The sequence below is a fragment of the Thamnophis sirtalis genome, unplaced genomic scaffold, assembly GCF_051295495.1.
Source record: "Thamnophis sirtalis isolate CommonGarterSnake01/CBP01778 unplaced genomic scaffold, rThaSir2_p1.2 scaffold_3, whole genome shotgun sequence".
In the NCBI taxonomy this organism is placed as follows: Eukaryota; Metazoa; Chordata; class Lepidosauria; order Squamata; family Natricidae; genus Thamnophis; species Thamnophis sirtalis.
The window spans coordinates 161,682,330-161,701,350 of NW_028261383.1; the positions used below are offsets into that span (position 1 = coordinate 161,682,330).

The 19,021-nt window shown below is 43.6% G+C and overlaps 1 protein-coding gene across 1 annotated transcript in view; it reads left to right on the top strand.

The window, feature by feature from the left end:
* NCKAP1L (NCK associated protein 1 like) overlaps nt 1-19,021 on the top strand; it is a 99,787-nt gene that overhangs the window by 1,709 nt on the left and 79,057 nt on the right. Inside the window, exons 2-7 of the mRNA XM_087710633.1 lie at nt 3,072-3,182; nt 4,343-4,435; nt 8,353-8,409; nt 12,792-12,934; nt 15,643-15,733; nt 16,903-17,040. Of these exons, the coding sequence (XP_087566759.1) occupies nt 3,072-3,182; nt 4,343-4,435; nt 8,353-8,409; nt 12,792-12,934; nt 15,643-15,733; nt 16,903-17,040 (633 nt within the window). The remainder of the gene's footprint in view (nt 1-3,071; nt 3,183-4,342; nt 4,436-8,352; nt 8,410-12,791; nt 12,935-15,642; nt 15,734-16,902; nt 17,041-19,021) is intronic.

A 19,021-nucleotide genomic window follows, 5' to 3' on the forward strand; every position in this document is an offset into this window, starting at 1 on the left:
GCTTTAGAGTAATTCAGATCAACAGACAAGAAGCCAGCAGAAGTAGCTGCTTCCTCTTCCTGTTTGGAACTGTTGGGGAAGGCGGTGACATCTTATGCAAATTAGATTGTGCACCCCTGTTTACATTCCTCCCCACCTCCCACTGCTGGCTACAGACCATATTTTGATAGCGATCATAATATTTCCTTGTGACAGAGCAATTATCTCCCATTGTACTAAATAGCAATATACCAATACAGTTAAGAATTTTTGGGAACTATATATGCTATTAGTTCTTGTTTCTGTGCAGAGTTTGCTGCCTGACTGTGGTAGGTTAGTGTTACTAAACGTGTAGCTTAAGACCAGGGGTGGGTTCCTGCCAGTTCCAACCTCTTCTATCTACAGTGCTGTTTAGAGCCAAGAGCCAAGGTGGCGCAGTGGTTAAAATGCAGCACTGCAGGCTACTGCTAGATCAGCAGGTCAGTGGTTCAAATCTCACCAGCTCAGGGTTGACTCAGCCTTCCATCCTTCCGAGGTGGGTAAAATGAGGACCCAGATTGTTGGGGGCAATATGCTGACTCTCTGTAAACCGCTTAGAGAGGGCTGAAAGCCCTATGAAGCGGTATATAAGTCTACTGCTATTGCTATTGCTATTGTTTAGAAACGGTTCCAGCTTCCTTCCCCACCACCCCCAACCTCCGCACCACGCTTGCCCTGCCCGCCGCTCACTGATTGGCTGGCTCAACAATTGCCCCCCCCCGCCTCTAAGAGTCCTAGCTAAACCTTAAAGTCTTAAATCTGTCCGGTTTGAACACCCATGGGTTTTTTTTTTCTAAAGGGTTAGGGGTGCAAGGGTCTTGTAACTTGACAGCTTTAAGACTTGCACACTTCAATGCCAGAGTTCCTGAGCCAACATGACTGGAAGAGGAATTCTGGGAGTTGAAGTCCACAAGTCTTAAGGATGACAAGTTTGAACAACCTGGGAGTTTTTTTCTAAAGGGTTAGGGGTGCAAGGGTCTTGTAACTTGACAGCTTTAAGACTTGCACACTTCAGTGCCAGAGTTCCTGAGCCAACATGACTGGAGGAGGAATTCTGGGAGTTGAAGTCCACAAGTCTTAAAGCTGTCAGGTTTCAACACCCCTGGGGTTTTTTTTTTTAAAGGGTTAGGGGTGGAAGGGTCTTGTAACTTGATAGCTTTAAGACTTGCGTGCTTCAAATGCCAGAGTTTCTGAGTCAACATTTTGGTTGCTAAGCAAGAACGTTGTTAAGTGAGTTTCACCACATTTTACAAGTTGGCCACGCCCACCCTGCCAAATGACTGCCAAGCCACTTCCACTCCGTCATATGGCTGGCAAGCCACTCCCACCCGGTCACATGGCCAGCAAGCCACTCCCACGAAACAGGCCACACCTACAGAAGAGGTTCTAATTTTTTTGAAACCCACCACTGCTTAAGACTGACACATTATCTCACTAGTATCCTTTTGCAGCCTTCAGGGCGGGCAGGGCTTCTCTTAATTCATTCTCTCTCTCTCTCTCTCTCTCTCTCTCTCTCTCTCTCTCTCTCTCTCTCTCTCTCTCTCTCTCTCTCCCTCCCTCCCTCCCTCCCTCCCTCCCTCCCTCCCTCCCTCCCTCCCTCCCTCTCTCCCTCTCCCTCTCCCTCTCTCTCCCTCTCTCTCTCAGTAAATTTTTTTGCATCCCACCACTGTTTCCCTCCCATGTAATTATTCCTTTATCCCATTCTATTGAATTGTGACTATGCAAAATCTGGTGCTCACTTTGAGACAAGAGAAATTATGCACTTTTGTGCTTGAAGGATCAGGATCACACATAAGTCTTGGTTGAGAAGATTTATTGCTCAAGCCTATGTACAAAAATCGAGTCAACTAACATACAGTACTAAACTGGTGCTAGATAAGGGTCAATGGCATTCAAGAGGGGTGGCACTTGGACTATTTGTGTGAACGTAGTGACTCTAGGCTCATGTCTCACTTAACTCCACCCCTCCCAGCTCTGACTGCTCTTCTCCCACATCTGCTTTGGTTTAATATACAGTAGAACCTCTGGTCATGAACACTTCTGACCACGACCAAAAAGGGTTCCGACCAATTTTTTTTTTCCACAGCCAATTTCCCCTTCTGTATCATTTTTTTTTGTAAGCGCCAAATTTCCAAAGTTCGGGTCATGACCAAATTAGTTTATGACCAAACTTACGGAACAAATTCTGGCCGTGACTAGAGGTTCTACTGTATTGTCATATGGAGATGGAGAGGCAGAGAGAATTTTAGGATGCTAGGAATCTAATAAGGATCTAACTGTAGTTTCATTTGCTTGTAGAGATGCCCACTGCTGATTTCCATTGATATTCTGGTTGTAAATAAAACAACTAATAGACATTTTAAATCTCCATTGACCCCTCACCTGGAGGGAAGTTAAACTTAATGTGCTGTTTCTGAAGCATTTTTAATGCTTTTGATGAGGGCGTAATAGTGTCTCCTGTGACATATATGCTTTTACTGTTGGTTTGAACAACACATCTGGAGGGGCCCCAGCTTGAGAAAGGCTGCATTTAGAGTACCACTTTGGAGGATGTCATTTTAATGGATTGATTCATGATCTTCTATTAAGCTAGTACTTTTAAAAGGGACTCATTTGCCTGTGCTAGGGTAATAATTGACCAATGACCAATGAGGCAGTTTGTTCCATTTCCATCAAACCATCAAAACCTCAAAGTAGGAGCTAAGGGAACAAAAGATACAGAGCTGACTTTTTTGTTTCCTCCACCTTGCTCAATTAACCATTGAAAATAAATAAATAACCATTCAAATGAACAGAGCTGGAGAGAAGGAAGAATGTCCTGACAGCAAAGATGGATCAGTCCCCTGAAAATCTGTTTATCTATTGTTTTTCCTGGCAAATGACATTGTTTATTCCCACGTGAGTTGTTATTTTTTGTTGTGCCATTTCTCATTTTCATTTCTAAGGGAAGAAAGAGATTAGCTGCATGCTGCAGTGAGTGTGAGATTATGAAAAGCCTAATAATTATGCACATAAACAAATGCTGTTTTGACTTGGCTTTGTTATCTTTGCAGACATGCACGGATTCCCAGGCCAAGCTTCCGTTCCTCATGGAGAAGACAATGGAGTCCTCTATCAAATATATCAACAAAAAGTTTCCCAACTTGGACACACGGAGCAGCACGGTAGGGCCCTGAGTTAAGAGCAGAGCAGAGCAGAAGAAAGTTGAATAAGTTATCATCTTGGAAAAGAAGGACACTTCCCTAGTACTGTCTATGGAGATTCTCAGGCATCCAGTTTATGGTGGTCCCAGAAGTGCTTTTTCAAAAGGCAACTGGACTTTGTTTTTTCCATTGAAGATGTTTTGCTTCTCATCCAAGAAGCATCAGAGTTGAAGTTGCACTTTGAAAAAGCACTTTGGGGGCTTCCCTGGAGCTGCTATTCTAGTTTCATCCAGAGCAATTTCTGCATTCAGAAAACTGCTACCTTCCTAACCCATTTCTTAATTTTAGCGAGGGCTTAAGACGGCCATGGAACACATTTTACTGGTTATTTACTGAAATTTCCCAACAATTAACCAATAGAACTGCTTGCCACCAGAAGTTGTGGGTGATCCATCGCTGGAGATTCTTAAGAGGAGAACTGGACAGCCATTTGTCCAGGATGGTATAGGATGTCCTGCTTGAGCATAGGGTTGGACTACATGACCTCCAAGGTTCCTTCCAACTCTGTTATTCTGTTATAACTCTGTTTTAACAACCAAGTTTTTTACTCTCAAAGATGATCTTACAGCAGTGAAAAGGGAAAAGCAATATTAGCTGTTCTGTCTTGTAATACATGTGAAAATGTATTTCTAAATCATGCTCAATAATCCAATATTGCCTAGCTCTAATCAAACTCAAACTTAACTTCAAAGAATTGTTTAATTATTATTTTAAAAGCATTTTTTTTTAAAAAGGTTAATTTTGAAATACCCTGGTAGGGAAAAAAAAGATTCAGGAAGAGCAAGGAGTTCTCTACCCATTATGACTGCTTTCTGCCTCTTTGTCCCCAAGCCCTGGGCCTCTGTCCACCATTGGGCCATGAAAGTGGTGGGTCAGAGTGTGCGTACACTTCCACTTGCATAAGCCACAGGCGAACAACATTTGCGCAAATGGAGCTGTACATACTGTCACACTTACCTGTCACTTGCACAGAACCATCCCTTCTCCACCTCCCACCTTCACCGATCAGCCAAGCCAGAAAGGTTGGGGACCATAGTTTTAAGCAAAAAATGGTGATACATTAAGGCTGCTGCTGTAGAGCTTACACATCATCTTATGCCTGCCTTTTTTCTCCCTTACAGCAACACTTGGGTCCGGTACACAAAGAGAAAGCAGATATTTTTCGGGCACTCACTCCCTATTATCAGACCTTTGTGGATGTAATGGAATTCCGGGTGAGTGTTAAGCCAGAGTTAGATCCATCTAACTGTGTGAGGTTGAGCCTTTTGCATTTGCTGCTTTAATTAGGGGAGAATTTCTATGTTATGTAAACACATTTATGGAGAAATACAGAAAACACAGGAAGAGCTTTTTCTCACTCTTGTGTTGCACTTAAAGACATGATGGCATGCACGAATGCCGTCCAGCCTATTTTTAGGAATCCTAATGAATCTGAAACTCTTGTCCCGATCAGTAGGTAAATTGTATTTGGAACATAAGAGTGGACACTGTTTTGTTTTAATGTGCAGCAATACTATCCTTTCTTTGGAAATAAGCTCCAATGAATCCATTGCCTTGACTTCTCACGAAAATAATCTTGGATTGCATTGGTAATATTTTTTGACTATATGGGGACTGCCTTCAAATTGTATCAATGGATTCTGTTGAGGCAAATAGCAAGACAAGAGCACTTATATATCGCTTCATAATGCTTTACAGTCCTCTCTAAGCAGTTTACAGAGTCAGCAAATTGCCCCCAACCATCTGGGTCCTCATTTTACTGACCATAAGGCTGAATCCACCTTGAGCTGATGAGGATTGAACTCCTGGCGGTTGGCAGAAATAGCCTACAATACTGTATTCCAACCACTGTGCCACCATGGCTCTTATTATCTAGCTGAAACAGCCTCCATATTGATTAATTATGGGAACAAGGAGAGAGAATCAAGTTCTCTGCTTTCAGTCTGGAGATGGCAGAATTCCATAGCCTTGAGCTTAATATGCATGGTCCAAAATAAATCAGCTTCAGTAGCCAGCAAAACAGACCTATATCATGGCCACATTGTTTACTTGTAGGAAAATGTTAAAATGTTAATCACGCATTTCTGTTCTCTTGCCCACACCCTATCCAGCCTTGAGTGAAGTCATATTTTATCAGTTTTCCCATAAAAGTCTGCTTATTGTGGGTGAAAATAGTAAACCAAATAAATATTTTGGTATCTGAGTAAATGATAATATATTGTTTGTATCCAGTGGTGGGATTCAACTGATGTAACAACTGGTTTGCTGAACACGTGCTTTGCGCAGACATGAATGCTTTGCTCATGCATGCGCCAAACACATGTTCCACACGGGTAGTGTGTTGGAAAACAGCTCAAAAACTTACCTTTTACTGCAGCCCCAGTGAGTAAAACAGCTGAGTTGCGGCAATCTGCTCTGCCGCACCAGTCAGCTGGGGTTCAAACAAAGGAAATATAGGTCAGTATAGCATAGGGGTGGACGGATGGGCCCACCTGATCATTGGAGCGAACCGGTTCACTCTCAACTGATTGTCGGAGCTACCAGTTTGCCCGAACTGGTCCGAACTGGCTGAATCTCACCCCTATTTGTATCTCATAGTTTGTTGGCTTACAAAATGGTTTCTAGGTTAGTTAGTTCTGAATATGTTTGCGGTAAAATTGGGCTTCAGCTCTACTTCTAGCATGCTGGCTAAAGTGTGCTCAAACTGACTGATTGTCTTTACTGTTAGCACAAAATGCTGCCTGTGATTAAGAAGTCACTAAGGCTCTTTCAAGGGACGTGGTGGCTCAGTGGCTAAGACGCTGAGCTTGTCGTCAGAAAGGTCAGCAGTTTGGCAGTTCGAGTCCCTAGTGCTGTGTAATGCAGTGAGCTCCTGTTACTTTTCCATGTTTCTGCCAACCTAGCAGTTCGAAAGCATGTAAAAATGCAAGTAGAAAAACTAGGAACCACCTTTGGTGGGAAGGTAACAGTGTTCCATGCGCCTTTGGTGTTTAGTCACGCCGGCCACATGACCATGGAGACGTCTTCGGACAGCGCTGGCTCTTCGGCTTTGAAACAGAGATGAGCACCGCCCCTTAAAGTCAGGAACAGCTAGCAGATATGTGCGAGGGGAACCTTTACCTTTAAGGCCCGTAGCCCAGTTTATTATTATGTTCATTTGGTTTGTTATGAGGCATATGTACAATTGTACAATTGGCATGTAAATAAACACGGATAAAACTTTCCCATGCTTTAAAGCTATAAAAGTACAGCATTTCCTCCCCTCTCCAAAAAATCTTGAATGTTCCTATAGCATGGAAATGAAAAAGTAGTAATGTTTACAACTATGGATTTTCTGTCTATGGCCAAGAAAACAAAGATTTGTCAGTCTTGAGTAAAATTAGACATGATTCATGTAGCTTTTAAGGATACATAAGGAAGGATATAGTAACAAGGCTGAATCACTACCATTCAAGGCTGGAAGTTTTGAATCTCCATTTTCAAAAGCACAATAGAGAGATATACCTTGACTACTATGCACTACTACTACTATACTCTCTCATAGGATATCTCTTCTACTGTCCTCCCCCTAGTTTTGATGCGTAAGAGAGATAAGGCTCCCATATTGCTTTTCTGACATTTAAAAGATAAAAATAGAGAAAATGAAATAATGTCTAGAACTCCATCTTTTAGCTGTATAGTTTTGAGATATGTGATTAGAAGTGCCAATCATCCTTTCTCTTCTTTCTTGGGAGATAAATAAAATCAGCTTTATTTTTAAAAATAAGTGATAATAATCTAAAATTCCCTGTTAATTTGGACTCTTAATTTCAATATTTAATGCTGATAAAGATGAGCAGAGCTATTCCAATTAGGAACAGCAACTTAAAAGGGAATTTTCATTTAAAAAAAAATCCATGCAAACTATAAGATCATAGTGGTCTATTATAAAATGGCTTGTTTCCAGTCAGAGCCTAAGAAGGAATCCCAAGCTGCAATTACAAAAGTGTTAAAATAAAAAAATATTATATAACTTCAGGCACACAACCTGAGAAAGAAATGCAAGTTGAGATTTAAATATCCAATCCTGTACTAAAGACAATTAGTACCACACAGACCACCAGGCGAATTATCTACTGCAGAACTCTAGCTAAATGTTTTTTTAATCTATTCCTGCAAAATAGAAGACTCTTTGAACAGATTTTCCCTTTGCTTCAATCCATCATGTCTCCTTCTCAGTCTCCTGGAAATTTCAGCAGCAGACTTCCAGGGGAGGTTTCTTTCTTTCTTTCTTTCTTTCTTTCTTTCTTTCTTTCTTTCTTTCTTTCTTTCTTTCTTTCTTTCTTTCTTTCTTTCTTTCTTTCTCTCTCTCTCTCTCTCTCTCTCTCTCTCTCTCTCCCTCCCTCCCTCCCTCCCTCCCTCCCTCCCTCCCTCTCCCTCTCCCTCTCCCTCTCCCTCTCCCTCTCCCTCTCCCTCCCCCTCTCTCCCTCCCTCCCTCCCTCCCTCTCTCTAGCAGTGGTGGAATTCAAACATTTTAACTACTGGCCCTGTGGGTATGGCTTTGTGGGCATGGCAGTAAAATCCCCATTCCCACACCACTCTAGGGGAAGGATACTGTAAAACCTCCATTCTTGAGTCCCCTTAGGGAAAAGGGCGGCATATAAATCCCAATAAACCTTAAACCTTAAACCTCTTACCCCACTCCAGGGGAAGGATACTGCAAAATCCCCATTTCATACCGATCAGCTGGGACTCAGGAGGCAGAGAATAGATGGGGGCGGGGCCAGTCAAAGGTGGTATTTACCAGTTCTCCAAGCTATTCAAAATTTCTGGTGCCAGTTCTCCAGAACTGATCAGAACCTGCTGAATACCACCTCTGAGGTGCAGTCATCCTAAGAAGATGTACATTCTGTGAATGAGTAGTCTGTGCAAGCTACAAGCTCAACAAAGCTTATGATAGAAACCTGTTTTATTCTCAGTAGTTACTCCTGGTTTGCCTAGTTTTGGAACAGCGGTATAATAATGTATTTCATGTGAATCCTGTCCAGAGTTCATGGTGTAATGAAACTATGGGGCTCATGCTAAATAATGTTAAGTCGATAAATTAGTTATTAATTGAATATGCTCATTAATGTTTATTTTCCCCTTGTAGGACCATGTTTATGAACTGCTGAATACCATAGATGCAAGCCAGTGCTACTTGAACATTGTGAGTGTCATTTTCATGTAGTACAGACATTACTTTTGAGATGAGGATGGAAAAGACACATTGAGTACAATGTCAACAACCGAGAGTCTACTTTTCTAAATTTCTAAACTAGAGATGAAGAATTTGCAGCCCTTTAGACATTGCTGGCAGTGGTGGGATTCAGTTGTTTTTTTTACTGTGGATGTGGTTTGGTGGGCATGGCAGGGGAAAATTACTGCAAAATCCCCATTCCCTCCGATCAGCTGGGACTCAGGAGGCAGAGAATAGTTGGGAGCCAGTTAGAGGTGGTATTTACCAGTTCTCCGAGCTACTCAAAATTTCCGCTCCCGGTTCTCCAGAACTGGTCATAATCTGCTGAATACCACCTCTGATTGCTGACTACAATTCCCAGCTAGCATAGAAGGCTCACCAGCAACTGAAGAGCTTGAGATTCTCTATCCTTGCTATAAAGTATGAGCATTATGTTAGGGTTTCTTCACTGTGTCGGGCAAAAAACAGCTCTTGATCTTTCCCTACATATTTGACTGACTGAGAACTTAACTGGCCAGGCCATATCTGTTAGTCGGATCACCAGTGCTTTTAGGACTTTAGGGGCATATATGGAAATCTGAAAAGTGTTCATTGGCATCATTGCAAGATAGCAGCTCATAAGAAGGAGAGGGAAGGGAGGGAGGGAGAAAGGAAGGAAGGCAGGAGGGAACAGGAGGAGAAAAAGTAAATAAGTTAGGAAGAGGGAGGAAGGAAGGGAAGGGAGAGAAAGAGAGGGGAGGGAGGGGAGGAAGGAAGGAAGAGGAAGGAAGGAAACGGTTTGGTGTAATGGTTAAGATGCTGACCTAGTTCTAGTTCCCCCTTAGGCATGAAAGCCAGCCGTGTGGCCTTGGGCCAGTCACACACTCTCAGCCCAAACCACCTCACAGGGTTGTTATTTTGGGGGGAAATGGGAGGAGGAAAGAGTATTATGTATGTTCATCACTTGCTGGAGTTATTTAAAAAAAATAATGGAGGATTTAAAAAAATACCAAATCAATAAATAGCACGGCAATCTCTCTCAGAAGAACTTGGCAACTTCTGCTTTTCTCCTGGGAAGTGTGCTGAGCTCAACAGGAATGAAGGCAGTAGTACAGACATTTGGAAACTGGGACTCTGCTTTTCACTTTCAGAATAGAAATGCTTTTAAAAACAGGGGAAGCAAGTGGCGACTTGATGGGTATCTGAGACTGTGAAATGACTGAATATCTGGTGCTCTGCTACAGGCCCCAGACTCCGAAGAGTCAGCCTTTTCCTTCCAAAACAGAAAAGGAACACATGCTTAAATCTAAGGATGTATTTTACGTCTATATTGCTATTCTTTTCCATAGACCACTAAAGGAGATTTAAGACACAAGGCAGGGAAAAAATAGTATTAAAAACATTGCTGTAAACCGATAATGCTTTAAAAAAATATAAATATAAAAATTAAAAATGATTAAGAAAGAACAAAAAAGAACCATCAATGGCAGGCGATCTTATAGGCAGTTTGGTCCTGGAGTACTGTAAGTTATTATTAACATAAATGCCCCGGGGGGAAATAAACATGGCTTCAATTGCTTTCTAAATGATGTCAGATTTGGGAACTAACTAAATACAGTTAGTCGTCAGCTTATGACTACAACTGAGCCCACAATTTCTGTTGCTAAGTGAGACATTTGTTAAGCGGGTTTTGCCCCACTTTACAACTTTCCTTGCCACCTTTGTTGCGTGAATCACTGCAGTTTTTTTTAGTTTATTTTTTTGTTACATAAACAACACATACCCACAACAATGAAAAAAAAAACAAACAAAAAACAGAAGAAAGACCCATCATCACATATAGCATGTCATTTGGTTACAAGTGTTTTAACATTTATCATTCTTATACATATATCATTTCATTTAATAGGTTATAACATACGGTTTGGGTTGCTTTGTTTACCATCCCTTCCTCCTGTTGTAACACCACCTTATTTTCCCTTTCTTTTCTCCCTTCCTTCTCTACTTTCTTCCTTCCTGCTCTCCTTTCCCTTCCTTCTTCCTGTACCTTTCTCCTACTCCTGCTCTTCCTCATCCCTTTCCTACCCTCTCTCCTCCTCTTTCTCTCCTTTCCATCCTTCTCTCCTTACCTCTTTCTTTTCACCCTCTCTCCCTTCTCTACTTTCTTCCTTCCTCCTCTCCTTCCCCTTCCCTCTTCCCTTTCCTTCGCTCCTACTCTTCCTCTTTCCTTCCTTTTCTCTCCCTTCCATCTTCTGAATCACTGCAGTTGTTAAATTAGTAACACCGTTGTTAAGTGAATCTGGCTTCCCCATTGACTTTGCTTGTCAAGAAGTCACGAAAGGTGATCCCATGGCCCCAGGACTCTGCAACTGTCTTAAGTATGAATCAGTTGCCAAACATCCAAATGTAGATCATGGGGATGCTGCAACGGTCATAAATGTGAAAAATGGTCATGTCACTTTTTTCAGTGCCATTGTAACTTTGAACAGTGACTAAATGACTAAATGTTGTAAGTTGAGGACTACCTGTACCTCTTATTGGGTATATCACTAAGAAGGCTTATATTGTTGACCATTCCCATCACTGGAACTATATGAAGAGTCTTCACAGTAATACTAATATTTATTAGTGTGTGTGTGTGTGTGTATCAGTGGTGGGTTTCAAAAATTGTTTGAACCTACTCTGTGGGTGTGGCCTCCTTTGTGGGAGTGGCTTGCCACCCATGTGACCGGATGGGAGTGGCTTGCCGCCCATGTGACCGGATATGAAGATGCCGACAACACTTGTCAGAACCACCTTAAATTACCTCACACACAGCACTGGCATGCATAAGAATATGATGTAAACTTGTTTTTTAAAAGGCATCTTTGGTTTGCGTTAAAACAACTTCAACACACGCAATGTTCTGATTGCACCACAAACGCAGGAGTCATCCTTACCTTTCACAGAGGCCCTGAGTTTTATAAATATGATCATGATAGTGTAGAATAATCATATCCAAGGACCAGTGGTGGGTTTCAAAATTTTTTGGAACCTCTTCTGTAGGTGTGGCCTGCTTTCCGGGTCCACTGGTGGAACCTCTTCTAACCGGTTCGGTAGATTTGATGAACCAGTTCTGCCGAATAGTTGCAAACTGGTAGGAACCCATCTCTGGTGTGTACGTGTGTGTATATGTATATATATTGTAGAAGAACTCAAAGTGATGTGCCTGGTTATCTTATTTTTCTCCCCGACACCCTCTCCCATGTGATAGATTAGATTGCAAGTGACTGACTCAAAGTCATCCAGTGTATTTAAACCTGAGTTTTTCTGGTTCCTGTCTAACACCTTAAGCACACAACACATATTATTTACTAACCACACAACACATAGTATTTACTCTGCACCACAATGGTACATGTGTATTCGCTGGTACATGGGTGCTTTGTAATATTTTTGAGCTTAGATTGAAGGTTTGCCAATTGGTACACGATGACAAAGTATAGCTCTTGCTCAACTGGCAAAAAAAATTCATTCATTCCAGGTGATTTGGGGGAGTGCTTCAACTCAGAAACTAGCACGATTTACATGCTGTATCATGCCCTAATGTAGTTTGTTTTGCTTTGACTTAATGCAGCCATTGCCCCTGTAAATGTTAGTTCCTAGCTTAATACTGCAAGTGAAACAGATTATTGTAGCATTAGCAAATCACACCTAATATGAATTATGGCTTAATGAAGTATATGAATTCCGATTAACTAAGCATTCTTTGCTAGAATAGGAGGAGGGAGAAGAGGAAGACGAAGAGGAGGAGGAGTCTGTCTTTTGCTGATGTTTAGACTTTGGAAAAAGTGTAAAGAAGAGCAACTAAGGCAATTAAGGGCCTGGAGACAAAAATATATGAAGAACATTTGCAGGAATTGGGTATGGCTAGTCTAGAGAAGAGAAGGACTGGGGGGTTACATGATATCAGTGTTCCATTATTTGAGGGGCTGCCACAGAGAACAGGGGGTCAACTTATTCTCCCAAGCACCGGAGGGCAGGGCAAGAAACAAGGGTTGGAAACTAATCAAGGAGAGAAGGAACCTGGAATTAAGGATAAACTTTCTAACAGTGAGGACAGTTAACCAGTGGAACACCTTGTCTTCAGAAGTTGTAGGGGATTCATCACTGGAGGCTTTTAAGAAGAGACTGGACAGCCACCTGTCTGAAATGTTATAGGGTCTCCTGCTTGAGCAGGGGGCTGGACTAGAAGACCTCCAAAGTCCCTTCCAACTCTATTCTGATTGATTGCCAGCAGGAATGAGAAACCGCGAAAGGTGTGAGAAAGTGCTAGCTCAGTCTTTCCTTTTTCTTCCCTCCAATTCAGTTATATGTTTTTTCCCCCCCTGCAGAATGTGAATTATGATTTCACCAAGAACTACCTGGACCTGATTGTCACCTACGTTTCTGTCATTGTACTTCTTTCCCGGATTGATGATCGTAAAGTCCTGATTGGTCTGCATCACTGCACCCATGAAATGATCCATGGCACCAGGTTGGAGTCTATCTACTCAGGCTAAGATTATATTACCTGGAGAGAGTTCATTGTATTTTTGCCAATGTTGGTGAAATATTTGCTTTCCATGTTGTCTTATTCTGCCAGGAGCATTCATTCAGCTTCCTAGCCAAGCATTAATGAATAAAATCAATCGATAGATAATCAATAAAATGAGAACTATCTCTTTCAGCAGAAGGATTTGTGCCCCCCACCACAGTTGCCAGTCATACTTTTCTTTGATTCATCTGCTATTTAGATGCTATAGATGACCCCCATTTCTCCACCACTAGAGTGTTCTTTGGCTGTAGCTAACCCATTCCCCCCCCCCCCCCCCAAGCAATTTTAGCATGAAGTTTGATATGGTCAACCGTATGGTTGACTCTTGATCAGCAAAACTCTCATTGTTTGGAGACAAGATTATATTGAAACCAATGTCAAGAGAAATATAATAAGCTGCATTTATTGTCTGAAGTGCACGTGGATGAGGATATGGTGACTCAGTGGTTACAGCTGACAGCCCAGGTTTGACACCCAAGTGCTGCATGATGGGATGAGCTCCTGTTACTTGCTCCAAGCTCCCAGCCATCCAGCAGTTTGAAAACATGCATGTGGGAAGGTAGCATCATTCCATGCACCTCAGCCAGGGGTGGGTTTCAGCATGTATGCACTGGTATGGGCATACCGGTTGGTGAAATTTAGTGTGCCTTCCCGTACCCCTTCTTCCGGAGGCCCCGTACTGGAACGCTCCCTCCCTTAGCCTGCCCCCCCTGCTTGTTCCCCCTGCCTGCCCGCTTACCGCTTGCTCGTCTGCCCCGCCCACCCACTTCCTTTGCCCGCCGAGCTGAGGCTCCAAGGCTGCAGGCAGCTGGAGAGGAGGGTGGGAAATGCTGCCCATCTGCCTGTCCCCTCCAGTAGAAACCGGGCAGGCCCTTGGATGGTCAGCAGCCCATGCACCAATGTCATGTGACCGCTCTGCCCGGACGCGGCTGCAGTCGGCAACAGGACAAGAAGGAGAGGCTATCCAGCAGAGTGTTCCGAGGTCAGTGGGTTGGTGGATTGCGCGGGGCTGGACTGGAGGCAGCAGGAAGGTAGGGGTCAAGGCTATGTCCCCGTACCGGCGAAAAAAAAAGAATATCCCATTCCCACTATCCCAGAACTGCGCCACAAGATAAAGGAAGCAGGTCTTGGGGGAGACCTTCCCTCCTCCTTCAGAGTGCCCATGTGGGGAGATAGGAGGCGGCCTGGTTTGAATGCAGGCGGGCGGCAGTGTAGGAGGTGTGCGAGAAAGCCCCCCCCCCGCCTGAACGTGTGAAGGAAGGAAGCCGCAAGCTCCTTTGCCTCAGCTACGCGACCTCCTTTCGTTCTCCACCTGCCCGAACAAGTGAAGGGGGCACTCACTGGCCACTAAACTGCCCATTAGCCATCATTCAAACCAGCCCACTTCCTCTCTCCCGGCATGGGCTCTCTGGAGGGGGAGAGAAGGTCTGTTGCAAAACCTCGCTTGTCCTGGTGGTCCCCCCAATAGCAGCTGAGTGAGGGAAGGAGGAATTCTGGGAGGTGAAGCCCACAAGTCTTAAAGCTGTCAAGTTTGAACACCCCTAGGTTTTTTTCTAAAGGGCTAGGGGTGCAAAGGTCTTGTAGCTTGACAGCTTTAAGACTTGCGTGCTTTAAATGCCAGAGTTTCTGAGCCAACATTTTGGTTGCTAAGCAAGAGCATTGTTAAGTGAGTTTCACCACATTTTATGTTGGCTGCGCCCACCCAGTCACATGACCACCAAGCCACTCCCACAAAACAGGCCACACCTACAGAATAGGTTCTAAAAAAATTTGAAACTCACTACTGACCTCAGCATATAGTCACGCTGGCCACATGACCATTGTCTTCGGACAATGCTGGTGCTCTCAACTAAGAAACTGAGATGAGCATCACCCCCTGGAGTCAGACATGACTGGACAAGGAAAACCCTTCCTTTTGGCTTTTTGCATATGGATAGTGTCCATTTAATGGCTAGCTCTGCATTCCATTCTCTTCTGGGAGCTCAAGGTGATATGTACAATATTTCCTCTTCAGGTTTTCCAGACAGCAGTAACCTGGCAAGATAAGTTGGGCTGAGAGAGATTACATGGTCCAAAGTCATCTAAAGTTTTGTCCGCGGTGGACTTAAAACTTGATCCAATGATCTCTTCCTCCATCCCACGCATAGTTTCTAATTGCAATCAATGATGTTTATGCACTGAGAAAGTTATGGATGCAAAAAAAGGACGGGGCTCTTGCCTCATTCTCCCCATCCCCAGTACCACAGAGCCGGAAGCTAGTAAAGATGCGCAAATAGTTTCTGCTAAAATTCCCTCATCTGCTGTCTTAACTGCTCCATCACTTAGACTTAGGGCATTCTATGAACTTACATATTGTGGTTTGAGAAACATACTTTATGGCTTAGCACGTTGGGGAAACCCACTTCATTCTGCTTTGTGCAGTATTTAAACAAACGGTGCCTTAGCACATGTATGGACTCAGATATTGTGTGAAATGTCCAAGCAGAGAGTCATTCTCTATTATCTAGGAGGGCATTGTTTGAGGGGGTAAGTGGGTACTGAGTATGTATCTGGCAGGCAGCTTTAACAGATTGATTGCCCAGAGTCTACAATTGGAGCTAGGTCGATGTTTTGTGTAATAAAACAGTGCATTGCTTGTTTGACTTTAGTGACGCTAGCTTCCGTCGATTGGGTCAGATGATGATCGAGTACGAGAATCCCTTGCGCAAGCTGCTGGAGGAGTTTGGGCCTCATACCAAGGTGAGATGCTGGGTGGTTGCACAAATCTAGTTCTTTAAGGTGAATCTTCAATTAAAGTGTAAACCCAGCCTTATTATCTGGATTGTGTTTTTGTGTTTATGTCAGTTGCGGTAATTACAGAATTATTGCAGCTCCTTAATTCTTTTCCCATTTGCTAGTTGTCTTTACCTCCATTTGTGGAGGAGTTTGAGAAAAATGGGTATGTGAATGGTCTTTACTCTTTTCTTCTGCTTACCTCCCAGTCAGGTGCCTTGTGCGTCTGCATTATCTCTGCTTGTGTGATTTAGAAATGTAAATTTGCCAAGAGGACACGACACATACCATATTTTTCGGAATATAAGAAACACCTTTTTTCCCCCCAAAAAAGAGGCTGAAAATATGGGTGTGTCTTATACATTGAATACAGCATTTATGGCCTACCAAAACCCCACTCCTTTTGCAAAAATGGATGTGCAGAGGGTTTGGGAGGCTTGCAAAGTGTTCCTGGGGGCTGGGGAGGGCAGAAATGAGCAAAAAATGGATGGTTTTTGCTCATTTTTGCCCCCCCCCCGTCCCCAGGAGCACTCTACAAGCCTCCCAAAGTCTCTGCATGCCCTTTTTCTTTCTTTTTTGCAAAACACGGCCCATTTTTTGCTCGTTTTGCCCCCCCCGAGCACTCTACAAGCCTCTCAAAGCTCTGCATGCCCCCCTTTTTTTGCAAAAAATAAGGCATGCTCATTTTTGCCCCCTGCTCCTGCCCTCAGGAGCACTCTACAAGCCTCCTAAAGCCTCTGTGTGCACCCCCCTTTTTTGTGAAAACCCGGACCGTTTTTTGCTCTTTTTGCCCCCTCCCGTCTCCAGGAGCACTCTACAAGCCTCCTAAAACTCTGCAGGATCTTTTTTTTTTTTTTTTTTGCAAAAAATGAGGTGTGCTCGTTCTCCCCTCCCCCAGGAGCACTCTACAAACCTCTTAAAGCCTCTGCCTGCCCTTTATTTTTTATTTTTGCAAAAAATGAGGCGTGCAGAGGGTTTGGGAGACCTGCAGAGTGCAAAAACTTTTTAAAAAATTTAGCTCTTCAAAGTCATGCTTCGTCTTATAGCCCGAAAAATATGGTAGTCTTGCTCTTTTGCGCTCACTCCCTCTTCATACTCTTCCTTCTTAAATGTGCTAATCCATTTTTTCTTCCCAGACTGTGAGCCATGCACTTCTTTCGCTGCACTTCCTGTTTGTCCGTCGAAACCATTCTGCTGACCAGTGGCGAGGTGACCAGCTCTTCAGTTTAATCAGCAATCCTGCCAGCATGCTGTCTCCTGCCAGTTCAGACACTGTGAGTATGAGTGTGTGAAAGTATGTTCAGCAGTCACCCCTTCGAATGGCTGATGCTAGAGATGCCTTAGAGATGGCAAGCATCTGAATCTCCTAGTGTCCTGTTTTGAAATTGTTGGTAAAATAAAATACTTGTTGATTAGAGTAATGCATCCCCATGAACATAAAACGGTCATTCTCTCTTGAAATGTACATTACACAAATGTCAGTGAGTCAGCCAATCTAGGCACCAGTGGTGGGTTGCAGGCGGTATGCCCTGGTACGGGCATACCGGAGCCTGCCCGGAGCACCGGGTACCATTCCGGTATGATGCTCTGGAGGGCCCACCCGCCTGCCCACGCTCCTTACCTATTTTTAAAGTCTTCAGTGCTTATGCGCACGCACACAGCACGTTGAGTGCCGGTGCGATCCTCCGCCAAGCAGCTGGAGGATTGTGGAGGCATCGCTGGATGCTAAGACACATGTAGACGTCCACCACTGCTAGGCACCATCAACTTCAGAAGAATTCTGGACAGCTCATAATGTAACAAAGCAAGATAAAAATATAGTGTCAGTAAATAAGATTATGATGAACAAGGTCAACAATACAGAGAGTTATGCAAACAGATCAAGTCAAACTAGCTCAAGGCCTGACAAAACAACAAGTCTTTAAGGCATCTGAAACCCCATCAGGATAGGAGCCACTCAGATCTTGGGGGAACCACATTTTAGGGGCAGGTGCCATGACGGGAGGGATGCATCTGAAGTCCTCATAGATGGCCCTGCTTAATCAAACAAACCTGGAGTATGGTAGCTCTTAGATCAGCTGGGTAGACATCACAGAAGATCAGTGGCCCCTCAGATTTGCCCTGTGCTTTGTAGGACGTCATAGGGCACAGCCAGCAACCTAAATGACACTTGAAGCAAACTGCTAGTGCTCTGTTGTATTCTGGACTAGTTAAAGCTTCATTGTGTTGTTCTTATGGCAGCCATGTGTAAAATTACTAAAATTGTTTATACTTGTTGTAATGAGGGCTGGGAGTCGCTTCTTTATATGTTTCTTTTTCTTTATTATATTCTTTTTGAAGAGCCATCTTCAGTCCATTTTTTTTTCTCGCTTTGAAGGCTGATTTATGAGGCTGAGCAGAAAAATAGATTGACCATATTTTTCGGAGTATAAGACGCTCTGAAGTATAAGACACACCTAGTTTTTTGGGAGGAACACAAAAAAACAACCTGTTTCTGCCTCCCAACAATTTGCCTCCTTGCAGCAAACAGCCTGTTTCAGTTTCAATTTCAGCACAGTCTGATTAGAACAAGCAGCTGATTATCAGTAGATCAGCCTCGCGATGATCAGCTGTTTCAGGATGCAGGGATTGCTATAGCCTATTGCTGCCTCCGTGCGCCCCAATTTCAGCCTCCACACACCCTGTTTTTGACCTCTAAGTGATCCATTTTTCGTGGTAGGGATAGGAATGGGCAGAAAATGGGGCACACGGAGGCTGAAAATGGGGTGTGCGGAGGCGGCAATAGGCAATAGCAATCCATGCAGCCTGAAACAGCTGATGGTTGGGAGGCAGATCAAACTGATAATCAGCTGCTTGTGCTAAGCAGCCTGTGTTGAAGCTGAAACTGAAACAGGCTGTTTGCTGTTTGCTGCAAGGAGGCAAATTGGTGGGAGGCAGAGGCCAAAGGGTGGGGACCGGCAGGTGGGCGGGACTACATTTAGTATATAAGACACGCCCAAATTTTCACCCCCCTTTATACTCTGTCTTATACTCTGAAAAATATGGTACTCTGGATGTCCATCTTAGGCTTTGTTCCCACGTGTGGTTTTTCATGGCACTATTAAGCTCTATGAACACTGTCTTGCCCTTCATTGCACAACTTGTCTTCCTCTCATTCACAGCCCATACTATATGGGACGTTGCCTTAAGTTATCACTAAGTGTAGCGAAGTTAAAGTAGCTCCCCACCTTTTAAATCAATACTATCCCTTCGCAG